Source organism: Anneissia japonica, unplaced genomic scaffold (assembly GCF_011630105.1).
Source record: "Anneissia japonica isolate Jap-2015-1 unplaced genomic scaffold, ASM1163010v1 scaffold2756_len2360902_cov194, whole genome shotgun sequence".
Lineage (NCBI taxonomy): Eukaryota > Metazoa > Echinodermata > Crinoidea > Comatulida > Comatulidae > Anneissia > Anneissia japonica.
This window is the reverse complement of record NW_022719050.1, coordinates 1,276,389-1,291,797: the sequence shown is the minus strand read 5'-3', so window position 1 is coordinate 1,291,797 and position 15,409 is coordinate 1,276,389. Positions and strand designations below refer to the sequence as shown.

General features: G+C 35.4%; 2 protein-coding genes across 2 annotated transcripts in view; one reads left to right on the top strand and one right to left on the bottom strand.

The window, feature by feature from the left end:
• Positions 1–977, bottom strand: part of LOC117110720 (ribulose-phosphate 3-epimerase-like) — a 10,718-nt gene extending 9,741 nt beyond the window's left edge. The window contains exons 1-2 of the mRNA XM_033253494.1: positions 819–977; positions 200–276 (exon numbers count right to left, since the gene is read on the bottom strand). Coding sequence (XP_033109385.1) covers positions 200–276; positions 819–952 — 211 coding nt within the window. The 5' untranslated portion in view covers positions 953–977. The remainder of the gene's footprint in view (positions 1–199; positions 277–818) is intronic.
• Positions 978–2,581: 1,604 nt separating this feature from the next.
• The window catches only part of LOC117110769 (ATP-dependent RNA helicase DHX30-like), an 18,391-nt gene continuing 5,563 nt past the window's right edge, over positions 2,582–15,409 (top strand). The window contains exons 1-16 of the mRNA XM_033253567.1: positions 2,582–2,813; positions 3,367–3,614; positions 4,725–4,892; positions 5,565–5,800; positions 6,116–6,266; positions 6,414–6,597; positions 6,978–7,137; positions 7,629–7,821; positions 8,911–8,988; positions 9,359–9,432; positions 12,344–12,473; positions 12,987–13,110; positions 13,253–13,384; positions 13,477–13,615; positions 14,395–14,485; positions 15,207–15,363. Coding sequence (XP_033109458.1) covers positions 2,582–2,813; positions 3,367–3,614; positions 4,725–4,892; positions 5,565–5,800; positions 6,116–6,266; positions 6,414–6,597; positions 6,978–7,137; positions 7,629–7,821; positions 8,911–8,988; positions 9,359–9,432; positions 12,344–12,473; positions 12,987–13,110; positions 13,253–13,384; positions 13,477–13,615; positions 14,395–14,485; positions 15,207–15,363 — 2,497 coding nt within the window. The remainder of the gene's footprint in view (positions 2,814–3,366; positions 3,615–4,724; positions 4,893–5,564; positions 5,801–6,115; positions 6,267–6,413; positions 6,598–6,977; positions 7,138–7,628; positions 7,822–8,910; positions 8,989–9,358; positions 9,433–12,343; positions 12,474–12,986; positions 13,111–13,252; positions 13,385–13,476; positions 13,616–14,394; positions 14,486–15,206; positions 15,364–15,409) is intronic.

Here is a 15,409-nt window from a genome sequence, read left to right as displayed (position 1 = left end):
GTGGTCTAGACCCTCCATCTTTGAAAGCTCTCCCTGGGCCCCCTTCTATTTTGAATTCCTAGATCTGCCACCGATACTAATTAAGAGCCCATCACTACTGTATGCTAAATGTTAGAGCTTTTAGCATATTAAAATATATACCCACGGATACACTACTCTAACTTTCAGAAACTTCACAGATTAAATAGAGATAACTCACCGAAAAATGCAGATGTTATCTTCTTGCGTAGGCACTTCACTACAGGGTGACCAAATGTAAGATTAGGAACAAAGTGACTGAAAATGGAATTAAAAATGACTATCATACAATGTTTATTGTTGGTTATTAAAATGAAATGTCTATTTGCACCTGCTGGACTGTTAAAACTGATACTTCCATATCTATGTAGAAGTACAGTATAATGAACAACAACAATAATAATTTAAAAAAAACAATTTTCAAAAAACATAAAATAATAATAATAATTATAATAATAGTAATAACAGTAGTGTAGTACCTTAATAATAACAATTACTAAAAATATACAAAATAAATAAATTAATTAAAAATAACAATAATAAAAAGTACTAAGTATAATAATAATAATAAAAGTGATAATTTTTATAACAATAAAATATTAAAACTCACAGTACAGTGGTAAATGGAAGTGGATCATATTTAAGACTGAGAGAACCGTTTCCAGCCATCTCGAAATGCCAGAGCCACAAACTGTAGTAGGGTAGTGGTTTGGACCCCCATCTGTTGAATTCCCTTTCTGGGCCACCTCTATTTCAAATTCCTGGATCCACCACTGGATCTCTAACAATAATATGCTTACCCATCCATAACGTCCAAGTGTAAAAAGTCAGCACCACTGTCGAGCATTCTCTGACACTCGCTGGCAAGAATTGACAGGTCAGAGTTCAATATAGATGGTCCAATTTTGCATGTGTAATCTGATTGACATGCCATGATTCTGTAGTGTTTTCGTCCTCAACAGCTGTGAAGATAGTACAAAATAATGATATATTTATGCTATTATTTCTTTAACCTTTCAAGGTAAATTATTATTTACCCTTTTTAGACATTCCAACCCTTAGAATTTAGTGGGGATGGGGGCTGGCCAGCCCAGGCCTGCTTTTGGTATAAAAAGAAGGGGAAAAAAAGAAAGAAAAAGAAAAAACTGATTGCCCAAAACACCTCTGATGTTATTTTTGGGCATCTAAAAACAAAAATTGATAGTGATAATCTAATAATTTTTTCTGTGCCCTATTTATTAGGCCCCATAAAAAATATTATTAGTTTATCACCCTATCTGGGCAGGAAAAGTAATGAGGGAGGGAAGGTTTTTTTTAATTTTCTATTTTGCTAAAGCCAAATACACTTGGGTTGTGCTGGTGCATTGATATTCAAAGTAAAACATGGTTTAGATAATGCAAACAATATCTAACTATTTAATAAAATAAATGAAAAAAATAAATAAAAAAAAATGTTTTTCAAAAATTTTTTTTTTCCAGTACCATAAAAGACATGCACAAAAATTTTTTTTTTCTCAGTACCATAAAAGACATGCGCGTGAGGGTGATAAATTCATGCATGCTCATTGGATTGGCTTGTCAGTGTCACATACGTACGCACTGCATTCACAGCATATGTTAACATCAACTAGCCTATGCCTATTACAGTTTACTTTTTAAACTGAAGTGAACATGTTTACAGATACCGTACACAATACCTTGCTGTACTTAGGGCATAGAAAAAAGTTTTAGATTATCACTCTCGCCCGCATCAAAAATTTGGAAAATATTGATGGGGGGAATAAAAAAAAAATTTTGCCGCATCATTTATTTTGACAGCATAAAAAATACAATGCAATTTTGTGACAGGAAATACGTTCTCTTTAAAAAACAATAAAATTAAACTAGTTTTCATACAATATTTACAATATTCTTGCCAAATAAAAACAGTCCCTCCCTCATCGATAAAAAAAGGCAATATTCTATTGTTCTAATGGGGGAAAAAAACTGCCACCCTCATCACTTTTTTTTTTTTAAAGGGTGATAATCTAATAATGTGTGCCCTTTTAGTAGCACCTTCCAGCACCTAAATTAATAAAGTTTCAAAGTGGTCTAGGCCTCGGCCTACACACGGTAAGTAAAATACAGAGCGAGTAGGAAGAAGGGGCGGAAGTAGGATACATTTTATGAAAACAACTGGAACAACAACAGGAAAGAAATTACATCTATGAACCTTTAAGGTGCAATTGATAAATAGAAAGAAATTCAACTAAAAAAATGCTTTTGGTGCTACCTGCTTCAGATTAAAAAATGCATGAATCAAACACTCATTCCAATAAACATACACACTCTGCAGCTCAACGGTACCGTATGCGTCGTCAGCCCGCTTGTCAACTCAAGATTTCAAATACTATTATTTTATAAAAATAACTAAAATAAAAATATTATTAACTTAAAATTTTAAAATATATTTTTAAGTAGACTAATTTGTTTTTAATCGTAAAAGTATATTTTTGTAAATTTATTTTTCAATTTTAAAATTTCATAAAAACCAATTATTTTGGTTCCAGAAGGCTAATCCAAGATGTCTGCGCACATTGCATGGAAGTATGGATCACAATATTTTCGTAAATTTCACGAAAGGTCGCGTTTCGGACTAAATTTAACTGACTTTAGTTTTTTGTCATCATGTCGTATTCACAGTAACAATAGAAATGGGAATTCAAGTACTATTGAGCCAAAGCTTCGTTCTAAATTTGGGTCCGGTGTTGCAAGCCCCACCACAACATTCAACAACAACAGCGAAGAAGGAGGATGTAAGTTACTGACTCTGCACAATTTTCTGACCCTGGTTGAGCTATGGTTTACAATAGACATTTTATTCGGGTGTATTTTCTGTCTCTTATTCACATCTAGATGTGTATAAGAGACAGCTATTATACATAGTAAGTGAAAGTTTAGATCGGCCAGTGAAACCTTTAATAAAACCAAGTAATGACATGTCACATGTGTTAATATTTGGTTCTTTTTCCATTTCAATATATTTGTGTTTCTTATATTTTTATGATGTGCGTGATGGCCAATTTTGAGCTTTGAAGACCTGCCATGGAGCGAAATGTTAGTGAAGCCAAAGTGGCTCTCGCTTACACAAACTCTTGAATTGCTTTAAACCATTTGTTTTTTTGTCTAGGGCAAACTGTGTCTGTCTGCAATAACTAGTCCCCTAGTTTATTTGCGCTATATAAATCCATCTATTATTATTTATTATTTGTTTTCATTTCATTGTCATTCATTTCTTGTTTTGTATATTGTACTGTGTACACTTTTTGGTCTAGTCTAAATAAATCTAATCTTTGTTTCAATGTACAGCATTTTCTTTGAAGGATGCCCGGCAGGCATTGAAGGAATTTGAACGTCCTAAAGAAATCCTGAATAATGTTTTGATGCATGGTGCATCCAAAGTCAAATCACTATGGCAATATAAGACTACAGGGAGTAAACTAAAACGAAGTGTACTTACTGTTAATTGGCCGGTGCAATTTGAAATTGTCACAAGTGCTAGGAAGAAAGTAGAAGCAGAGAGAATGGCAGCTGCACTTGCTTGTGCTAAATTGAAGGTCCGTATTTTTTTATAGTCTGTATAGTATTGTGATATCAAAGGTCAGTATTTCATAGTACATGCTGCTATTATGGTATCAAAGTTCAATAGAGGGATTTGGCGATGAGCGTCACGTGACCTGACTTGGGTGTTGGATATAAACAATCCACTGACACAGCAGTGTTTTACATGGAGGTTGGTGTATAGCGGCTGTCACTTGTTTATTGCTGAATAGATCATCATAATTCCCAGTAAACCATACCAAAGTGATTTGAAGTGAAACTTAAGAATTTTGCCTTAATGGTTTGCTAATGCTGTAAAGGATGCTGGCCGCAAACATTGAGATTTTTCGACAAATGTTAGGCCTAGGTCCCTGCACATCTGCGGCATGGTTAGGTATGCATGATGGTCTTCGACCCGCGATCTACACTGTGATGTTAGGGCCAGCTAAGGTTTATGGAGGATCACTTAAATTTCAAAGCATACAATCCAAGGAGAACGCTAGGATAAGTAAAGAAACACTATTTTGAACAATCATATTATCTTTTCCTATGCTATCGCACTGTAATGTTTTTCATGTATACCCAAGTTAGGTCATGTGACCACCTGTAAACAATCATATCCAAATCCCTCTATTGTGTTTGTAATGTCATTCAGTATATCATAATAATGTTTCTACTTATATTTATTCAAGATTCAATTTATTCATTTGTAAAATATTAGATCCAGGATCCTTTGATTCTGTTGTAAAATAATATATCAAGTTGGATTCATAATTCACACAGTATAATTTTAATTTGCAGCTGAACACTTAAGTGTATACTTCATTGTATAATGATAGTTCCATTGTACATGAGAAGCTCAATTAGGTGGAAATTAGTGTTTCTGCAGATCTCACACTGTAAAGCATTACTGTATTGTTGTTTTCCTAATTGATACTTTTGTATCCATCCATCAGCTGCTTCCCCCTGTTTTCATTGTCAGCGACTCTTTAAAAAACATAATTTTAAAAGAACGAAGCATCTGTAGAAATAATTTACATTCTTCAATCTCTTCATATGTTTCAGCATGTTTTGTATACTATTTGATGGAAATTCGTAACTCACCATCTTCTCATTGTCTTTGATAGAACTTGGGTTACCTTGACAAGCACAACCGACCTCGTATTCCAGGAAAGTTGTTACTTTATAACAAAGATGACATTAAGTCATTTTTTAAGGCGGATCTTCAACCGTCTTGGATATCTTTGACACCAAAACTCAAAAATGAAGTTCTTCAAGGACTTGACAATCTGAAGGTAGGTTGAAGTCAGCTTATCAGCTTTTCCTAATAATAAAAATCATCCTCATGATTATGATCATCATTATTGCCATTCCTATCGTTCTTTTCTGCCACACAAGCTACTATTAATCTAAATAAATATATAAATAATTTCTGATCAGCAATACACCGTGGAAAAAAAAGTCAGCCAATGAGTTTCAGTACAAAATTACAATGAACTGCTTTATAAATCAGTGGTGACATCATCACTTTCATTTGGACTGAATTTTCCTATTGCGACTGATCACTAATCGATATAGTGCCTAGTGATTTTACTACAGTTACAATGTAAAGGAATATTTCGTTAGGAGGTTAGGCCTACTTAATAACCCCTAATAAACTTCATTAACCCCAATCAATTTACTCATCCTCTTTGTATCGTCAAGTATCGCGAAGAACTGTATGAAAAGTGTCAGTGCACGTACTGCTAAGAAATCATGCACGTCCTAATGCAGACGAACAGTGATCACAGCAACTGACCATGGCTACCAGCACTGATGGATTTATTACCACTCTACATCCAGCAGTTTTCTTGACCATATTTTCTCTACCATCGCTAGTGTTATAGTCATCTTTTTGACCCTTTTTTTTTCATGTTCCATTACCACCCACATCTTTTCAAATTTTAATGAGTATTCTTTCTTCTTAGCATTTTAATAGCAATCCAGGTCAACAAGACCTAGTTGCTGGAGGGTTTCTAGATTCATTTTCTGAAGAATCAAAGTCTCCGGTAATTGATGCTATTACTGGACAACCGCTAGTTCACCTCTCGGACCAAAATATAGCTGTAAAAAATCACAAACTATTAGATCAGCTGAATGTTTTAGAAAATTCCCAGTCAATTCTCAGAAAAGAAGCTGCGTCACTTCCAATCGCAAATATGAGGTAAGGAAGTTTCCCTTAATGATTTTCTTTTCTATCATCAGCCATTGATGGAACTAGGGTTTCAAATTGAAATTGCGGAGACGATTAACTAAATTAACCCTCTGCTGAAAAGTCTCATTTGCTTTTTTTTTTTTTTATTAAAGTACAGGAAATGCCAAAAACTATGCACTCTGAAGAAGGAAACACTAGCATTCTCAATATGTTGCATTTGAGGGGCAACTGACTTGAAAGAGTTATTATTCATTTGATTAAGTTGCCCCTGACCATTTTTCTGTACTAATAGTGCTTTTATGTTGTTGTTTTTTTAACTTTAAGAGAAGAAGTAATCTCAAAAATTCGAAACAATCAAGTGGTGGTGTTGTCTGGTGAAACTGGGTGTGGAAAAACGACACAAGTTCCGCAATTTATTTTAGAAGATTTCATTAGAAATGAGAAAGGATCAGAGTGCAATATTATTGTTACACAGGTAGTTACATAAATCAACATTATCATAGATGTTATTGTATCATTAACCCATTGTTTTCCGCTACTTGTCTGTTAAAAGAAGCTTTGATTATCAACAGTTATGTTTCATAATGTTTACTGAATTATAATTTTTTTAATCAATTACTAGCCTCGTAGAATTAGTGCTATTTCTGTGGCTCAGCGTGTTGCAAATGAAAGGCAAGAAAATGTGGGAAAATCAATTGGATATCAAGTGAGGTTGAACAGTAGACTTCCAGATAGCAACGGCTCCATTCTGTTTTGTACCACTGGTATACTGCTCAAGAAACTACAAACAAATTCAAGTTTAACAGGTATGTAATTGATGGACTATAACCAGAGACAGTGTGCCCAGGGGCGAGAAAGTGTTAGAAATCATTGGAGTTTTTGCTTGGATTATGAGGATGTGTTTACAATGTGAATCTTGATCAATCTAAAGAAAATCACCTTCAATTTAATTATCATCATCATCCTCATCATCACTAGCATCATCATCATAAATATTTGAGAAAAACATGTCCCCATTATGAATTGAACCAAAGCCTTTAAAAAGGCCTTTTGGCTACTCTACAAGCTGAGCTATGAGGCCAGTATAAACCTTTAAATATCATTAATTATCATCAGTGGAGGTGTTTTTGCATACCAAAGGTACTATCATCATGTGAATATGCGTATTCATTTATTTATTTTCTAGGCATAAGTCATGTGATCATTGATGAGGTGCATGAAAGAGATGTCGACACTGATTTTCTTTTAATCCTTGTCAAGAATTTGATCAAAGAAAATCCAAATATTCATGTAATATTAATGAGTGCTTCAATTAATTCAAAGATGTTTAGTGACTATTTCCAAAAGTAAGTAAAAATATATTGATTTTATACTGATTTTGTAGTATTTTAGAAGTTTTGTTAAATGTTATATCAGAATATATTTTATTGTCTCTAAAAGAAGAAATTAAGATGCTCAATAAAATATTTAAATTGATGAAAAACACTTGAGTTGATTTGCTTCCTTCTGTTCTGTTTTTCTCTTATTCATCTTGGTTAATTATTACAGGTCTCCCTCCAATTCAAAGACCATTTTTGGGGGCTGGTGATTTCCACGGTCTTCAGCAGCTTTGGTCTCTAATTATAATAATACAGATAAAAGAAATTTGTTCATTTGGGACCACACAGAAAAGTGGTCTTTAATTGGAGGTGGTCTTTAATTAGAGGCCCAAGGGGTCTTTAATTGGAGGGAGACCTGTATTTACTCTGTTGTATTGTATATCATGTTAGAGATCAAGAATTATAACAATCATTGACCATTGATTAATTTAATTTTTTATGTATCTTCATAAAATTAGTTGTCCAATCATATCTGTGCCTGGATTCACCTACCCAGTGACCGAGTTCTTCCTACCAGAGATACAGCAAATGATTGGTCGTAGTCTGCAAAGAACCATCAACGGTAATGATGACAACAAGATACGTTACCCATTTACAGATTTTGACTTTGTAACCAATCTTATCAATCATCTTGATGACACTAAGCAAGAAGTAAGTCAGCTACATAGGTATATATTTCATAGCACTACTGCTTCTGCAGCCACAGCATGTCCCCCCACAAAAGAACCCCGTCCCCCCACATAAGAACCCCGTCCCCTGAGCTGATCCCTCTATTGAAGATGTTCGAAGCAAAAAAATCATGCTCAAGTTGTTAAAAATCACCTCATATCACTTCTTTTGCACCATCTCACTTAGTCATCGAGCTCCTCCACTTCCCCTTCACGCCCCAATAGCCCCCCCTTTCTTTCAAGACTATTTGATGCACCATTGACTACTGCAACTGCAACTACATCTGCTGTTTAATTAAAGTAATAGAATCTTCTATAGCTCCCGTATCCACCAATGCAGACCTGTCAAGGGTCTCACACTGGCTTGCTTGAGATTTCTTCTGGATTTTCTTGAGATTGGGCATTTTTTGAAAATTATGTGTGAGGTCACAAACCTTAAGGAAAATACAGTCATATAACATAACTTTTTACAGTGAAACATTGATACAAAGTGCCACTTTGATATCCCATTTAGTTTTCTTCAGTTTCTGCTAAGGGGGTGTCGAACACTGTGACGATCGCTACGGGATCACTAGCGCCGATAGTCGTGTTTTTACATGTTGTATGCTTGTTTTGAGAAAATACCACATTATAAAATATAATTTGAAGGAATTCTGGAATGCGTGAGAATATATAGGGCTCACATGAGGGTGTGAGGTCGAAGTTAAATGCGTGAGACTCTGCAAGATGTGTGAGAACGACATGTCTTTTAATGGTAGGCTCTTCTATCGCTTTTAATCATTACCTGTGGTTTGAATGTGTGTATACTCATTTCTCTATTGTTTTCCTACCTTCACTGTGAAACAGATAATATCTACCTACAATACCTAAATGTATTGCTCTAGTAAAACATAGTCACCATCATCATTGTAATCATCTTATTTGTCTTTCATTTATCAAGTTCACCGTCATCATGATCACTCATCATGATCATCACATTTGTTGTCTTTCATCATTAGCAATGTTTAAAAATCATTGAAGTAATAGTTACTGTATTTTTAATCATATTATTCATCCTTTATTTGTATTCTAGGGTGCTATCTTGTGCTTTCTTCCTGGCTGGCAAGAAATAAAAAATGTTTTTGATCAACTGACAGACAATCACTACCAGGTTTGTCTTAGCAAGTTTTTATTCACTGACCAATATTACATTTTGATGAAGTTACTTGATATTAAACTTGTATAGAGAAACACTACCACCAGTATATATATACATACATGCATTCAGGCACACATACAAACACTGTATGTTCTGCAATAATTATTCAAATTAGAGTATAAGGCCTAGGCTTATTGCACATTTGTTTTGGTTTTTCCTCTCTGTTGTTGTTCAGCGCCTGAAAATTGTGTCAACGTGAGGCGCTATATAAATCCAGAATTATATTTTATAATTTCTTAATTTTGTGCAAAGCCAAAGCTCATTTTTGAGAAGAGACAATTAATCAAGAGAGGCACATATTTGATAATATTATTTTTAACAGGATAGAAGAAATCGCCTGGTTCTACCATTACATTCAAACTTCTCCATTGCAGAACAGCAGGAGATATTCAAGAGGTTGGTAAAATTCTTGTAACTTTCAGTACAGACAGACCATTTTGAATGTCCTGCATGTCCAAGCTGCAGTGTCGTATCTAGGAGGAAAAAAGGCTTGTGCACCACCAGTTCCCCCTCCCCCCGCCACCTCATTGAAGATGTTCAAAGCAAAAAAAACCACACACCTAAGTAATTATAAATCACCTCTTTCACTTCATTTTTCAAGAGAGCGACCCCTCACTTAATGATCGAGCGCACCAAACTTCGCCTTTGCATCCTCCCATCAGCCCCCTCCCATCAGCCCCCTCCCGTCAGTCCACCCCCATTACAAGACTCCTAGATCCTCCACTGCCAAGCTGTGGCAGAAGTTTTTCAAACCTAATTTTAATATAATTTAAATTCACTGATATTATTACTTATGATGTTGTATTAAAAACTGTAACAATAATCAGTGGCTTAAAACTATACATAAAAATAAATTGAAATATTAAAATAGCGTATAGATATGTTTCTAAGTCAATCTAAATGCTAGATTTGAGCTTTTGATTTGTTAAACGATGCGACAGTAGAATGGAATCACTCATGCGTGGCCGTCCTACCGGATGTCCTACGTTCTCTGCATATGTAGATTTGGCCAAATCGCATCCTAGAATCCATGCGACAAGGAGAACTTAACGTTCTTGCATGTGCAGATTACCTTTAGTGACGCCATTATGTTCTACGTCCTACCGTCGTCGTGCAATCGAAAGCTCCCAAATAATGGATTTGTGCTACAAAATGACAGCGTAAACGTACGCAAACACATGTAGACTTATTCTGATTGACATTCCAGAAATGTTCATTGTTCCCACATAATACATACACTAGATATCATCCTGTATCAGCCTTAAGTATCCCTTCTTTATAAAAGCTTTCCCTTCAAATTTTCTCAACAATCTAGACCAGCTGAGGGTGTAAGGAAAATTGTGCTTGCCAGAATACTTTACATATAAATTGTGATTGTGAACATTTTTTTGCAGATCACCTGCTATATTACTAAAATGTCAGTTGAGCACAGGAGTGCCACCTAAGAGGCCAGGTAACAGTTACATTCAGTTTAGCAAAGATACCAGACCAAATTTGACAGCAGAAAATCCAGGTCAGTTGTATTAACTTGAGGCAGTGGCTATTGTTACACCAGTCTTAAATCAATTCCTAATTGTGATTGGATGTTATTATTTATAAATTGGATTAGGACCGTAACATGCAGATTTAGGAATTCTTATACTTTAAAGTTAGGAGAATAGCCCATAATTTGTAGCGTCATTATGCTGAATTGTGTATTGGCATTGTCCGTGACTGCCTATAAATATAGTAGCTACACATGGTCACCTCATTCCACGACGACAGGGACTGAAAGGAACCATAGCCTTGAGATAACCCCATACTTTTCCGAAACATGCAGTGGGTTCTTTAAAGCGCGTGTAAGCCAGATGTGTACACTAGACATCCATTTTAAGTTATTACTCGAGAAGACGTGGTCTGTCTCTTATACACATCTAGATGTGTATAAGAGACAGACTGACAGACAATCACTACCAGGTTTGTCTTAGCAAGTTTTTATTCACTGACCAATATTACATTTTGATGAAGTTACTTGATATTAAACTTGTATAGAGAAACACTACCACCAGTATATATATACATACATGCATTCAGGCACACATACAAACACTGTATGTTCTGCAATCATTATTCAAATTAGAGTATAAGGCCTAGGCTTATTGCAGATTTGTTTTGGTTTTTCCTCTCTGTTATTGTTCAGCGCCTCAAAGTTGTGTCAACGTGAGGCGCTATATAAATCCAGAATTGTATTTTATAATTTCTTAATTTTGTGCAAAGCCAAAGCTCATTTTTGAGAAGAGACAATTAATCAAGAGAGGCACATATTCGATATTATTATTTTTAACAGGATAGAAGAAATCGCCTGGTTTTACCATTACATTCAAACTTCTCCATTGCAGAACAGCAGGAGATATTCAAGAGGTTGGTAAAATTCTTGTAACTGTCAGTACAGACAGACCATTTTGAATGTCCTGCATGTCCAAGCTGCAGTGTCGTATCTAGGAGGAAAAAAGGCTTGTGCACCACCAGTTCCCCCCTCCCTCCGCTGCCTCATTGAAGATGTTTAAAGCAAAAAACCACACACCTAAGTAGTTATAAATCACCTCTTTCACTTCATTTTTTAAGAGAGCGACCCCTCACTTAATGATCGAGCGCACCAAACTTCGCCTTTGCATCCTCCCATCAGCCCCCTCCCGTCAGTCCCACCCCCATTACAAGACTCCTAGATCCTCCACTGCCAAGCTGTGGCAGAAGTTTTTCAAACCTAATTTTAATATAATTTAAATTCACTGATATTATTACTTATGATGTTGTATTAAAAACTGTAACACAAAAATCAGTGGCTTAAAACTATACATAAAAAAAAATTGAAATATTAAAATAGCGTATAGATATGTTTCTAAGTCAATCTAAATGCTAGATTTGAGTTTTTGATTTGTTAAACGATGCGACGGTAGAATGGAATAACTCATGCGTTGCCGTCCTACTGGATGTCCTACGTTCTCTGCATATGTAGATTTGGCCAATTTGCGTCCTAAAATCCATGCGACAAAGAGAACTTAACATTCTCGCATGTGCAGATTACCTTTAGTGAAGCCATTATGTTCTACGTCCTACCGTTGTTGTGCAATCGAAAGCTCCCAAATAATGGATTTGGGCGACAAAATGACAGCATAAACGTACGCAAACACATGTAGACCTATTCTGATTGACATTCCAGAAGTGTTCATTGTTCCCACATAATACATACACTAGATATCATCATGTATCAGCCTTAAGTATCCCTTCTTTATAAAAGCTTTCCCTTCAAATTTTCTTAACAATCTAGACCAGCTGAGGGTGTAAGGAAAATTGTGCTTGCCACCAATATAGCTGAAACGTCTATTACCATCAATGATGTCGTTTATGTGATCAACATTGGTAATCATAAGGAGCAAGGTTACAACTCAGATTTAGGGGTGAGTATCTAAGGAACACTGACCAGTTGTCAATCTAATTATCGCTGTCTTAATCATCATCATTATCATCTACATCATTGTCTTCATTATCATCTACGTCATTGTCTTCATTATCATCTACATCATTGTCCTCTTTCATCATCATATACATCATTGTCTTCACCATCATTAACATCATTATGGTTTTCATCATCATTATCATGTACTTCACAGGTGGGCATGAAAGTGGGCTGGAGGGCCAAAGGGAATTTTTAATTTTTGAACACTGAGGACCGCACTTAACTTTAGCATTTCCAAAAAAACCTTCATGCACTGCTTTTATACTGCTTTATGCTCACTTTTAGTGATTTTACAGATGATTGGTGTCAGGATTCTGTAGCTAAAAACGGTAGCCTGACCGTACAAAAAAAAGCGCCATTGAAACACATACATTTGTCGCTGCTGTGAGCTTTGATTACCATGCTACACATCCCAAATGCAGTTATGTTAACCTTTGTTAATAATCCTATTAAGGTGTCTTGTCTAGACCTACAGTGGATTTCACAGGCTAACGTTCGACAACGTAAGGGGCGTGCTGGCCGCTGTCAGCCTGGTGAATGTTATCATCTATTCACTCAAGATGAATATCAACAGCTAGGTATTTCAGTGATTATTAGTATTGTTGTATTATTATTAAGCTCTTGATAATTTTTAAATTTTCAATTTGTTTTTTACACTTTAGATAACCTTTAAAGAGGTTATGATTTTCATTATTTCATTATATCAAATGACTCTTTTAGATGCGTACCAAGTCCCTGAGCTTCTTCGCGTGCCATTAGAACAGGTCATAGTTCATGCCAAGGTTCATAACCCCCTTGTCAATGCTGAGGAATTTCTATCGCAGGCACTTCAGGCTCCGACTATTGAAGCGGGTAAGAAACTGTTCATAATTATTAACGCTTTTCCAAAGAGTGTGCTTTTTATAGTAATGTGTATAATAGAATGAATAATTGTTTTTTTATAGTTGACAAATCAATCGAAGTTTTAACAGAGATGGATATTTTGGACAAAAATGAATGCCTTACTCCTTTAGGAAAGAAAGTTTCACAGCTTAGCACAGACCCTCGTCTAGCGAAGGCACTAGTGTACAGCTCAATTTTCAGGTGAGAATAGTGCTCTCATTGATCCGAGTCTCGGCATTGTAGGATACAGTATCATAAACAGGGAGCTTTTGATTTGTGCGACAACGTGACGCTAAACGGAATCACTCATGCGTGACCGTCCTACCTGGCGTCCTACGTTCTCTGCATATTTGCATTCCAGAATGTACTCGACGAGGTGACTTTTACGTTCTAGCATGCGCAGATGACTTTTAGTGACGTCATTATGTTCTACCTCCTACCGTCGTGCAATCAAAAACTCCGTATTGTTTACACTAGTGACTGAGAGGTTGATACTACTAATCATTCTAAAAACTAGAGAGCATTTTAACGCCATTAGCTAAACTAATAAATGACTTTGTGTGTGCGCTGAACCGTGGAGATCATCTCAGACTGTGGTTCTTGGTTCAACTCCAACATGGAGGAGGCCTAAAATGCAATTTAAAATAGTGAGACATTAATTAAGCTCATTGGTCCAGTGTGCAATTGTATAGTACACTGTTCGTTAAAGAATAGAAGATAGTCTCCGATGTACAGCCAAATTCACCAACAGAAAGACCCCTCCACTCTTCCACAGGTTATCATTTTTGTATTACAAAACAAAGAAAGAGCTACTCCTTCTTTTGAAAATTAGCATTAACTTTTCTATATCATTACCCTCCATACACTTGCCTAACACTCAAATAGAAAGTTGTTTCAATACGATTTGCAGGATTAGCTGAAGGTTAAATTGTATGTCATGAATGCTACTGATGTGTTTGCCGGTTTTTATGTTGTTCTAGATGTATGAACCCTGTGATGACAATTGTTGCTGGACTAAGTGCAAGAGAACCAACCAGAGAAACTCTTCATAACCGAAACAAAATTATGGCGGTCAGTAACAAGAGAAAGCAACAACCAAAAGTTTTTTGTGTTAATAAGACAATTCTAAATACAGTAGATGAGTTGAATGATTAAATTTATGTGGCAATAAATATTTAAACAATTAAAATGATTTGATAACATACTAAAAGCGATAGAATTTCAACATTCTACGACATACATGTAGTTCTATATTATATATATTTGTATTCTGGAAAAGACAAGCTAGCATCAAAACATTGTTAGCGAGCTAAATTTATTTACGTTTACAAATGTAAGTTTTCATGTTAATGGCATTTGAAAAAAATCTGTTTTGGACAATTGTGTGTGTGTTCATAAACTAAATTTTCCTAATGTTTTTATGAAATTTTCTATTATGTGTTATCGGATTCCTTTGAAAATTACAGTAGTCTGGATGCATCAAATTCTAAGTAGTTTGATATATTTCGATTTTATGTTGATAAACTTTGGTAAAATTGAATCCTAATGATTACTTTTTACAGTTGTTAGGGAATTACAGTTCGCCCTCCAATTCAAGCCACCTTTGGAAACTTGGGGTTGCCTTTGGGGTTTGACCTCTAACTAGAGTGTTAACTTTGTGTGAACAGACTGGGGATTGTTATTTGGTTCTTTGAATAAGTGGTCTCGAATTAGAGGGGTCTTGGAATTAGAGGGGTCTCAATTTTCTAGGTGGCATGGGTATTCTAAACAACGAGTGTTCATATTCATTTAGGTAAAGCAGTGGTATGGTGGATCATCCAAGAGTGATCACATCAGCAGGTTGAACATTTACAACGCCTGGGATCAAAGTTCAACTGAGGGGTCATGGGCAATGAATACATTTATAAATGAAAATTGCCTTGATAGGGGAGCCCTGTACTTTATTAAGGGTGAGTGATTTACAGTATATATATATATTATATATAGTATATATAT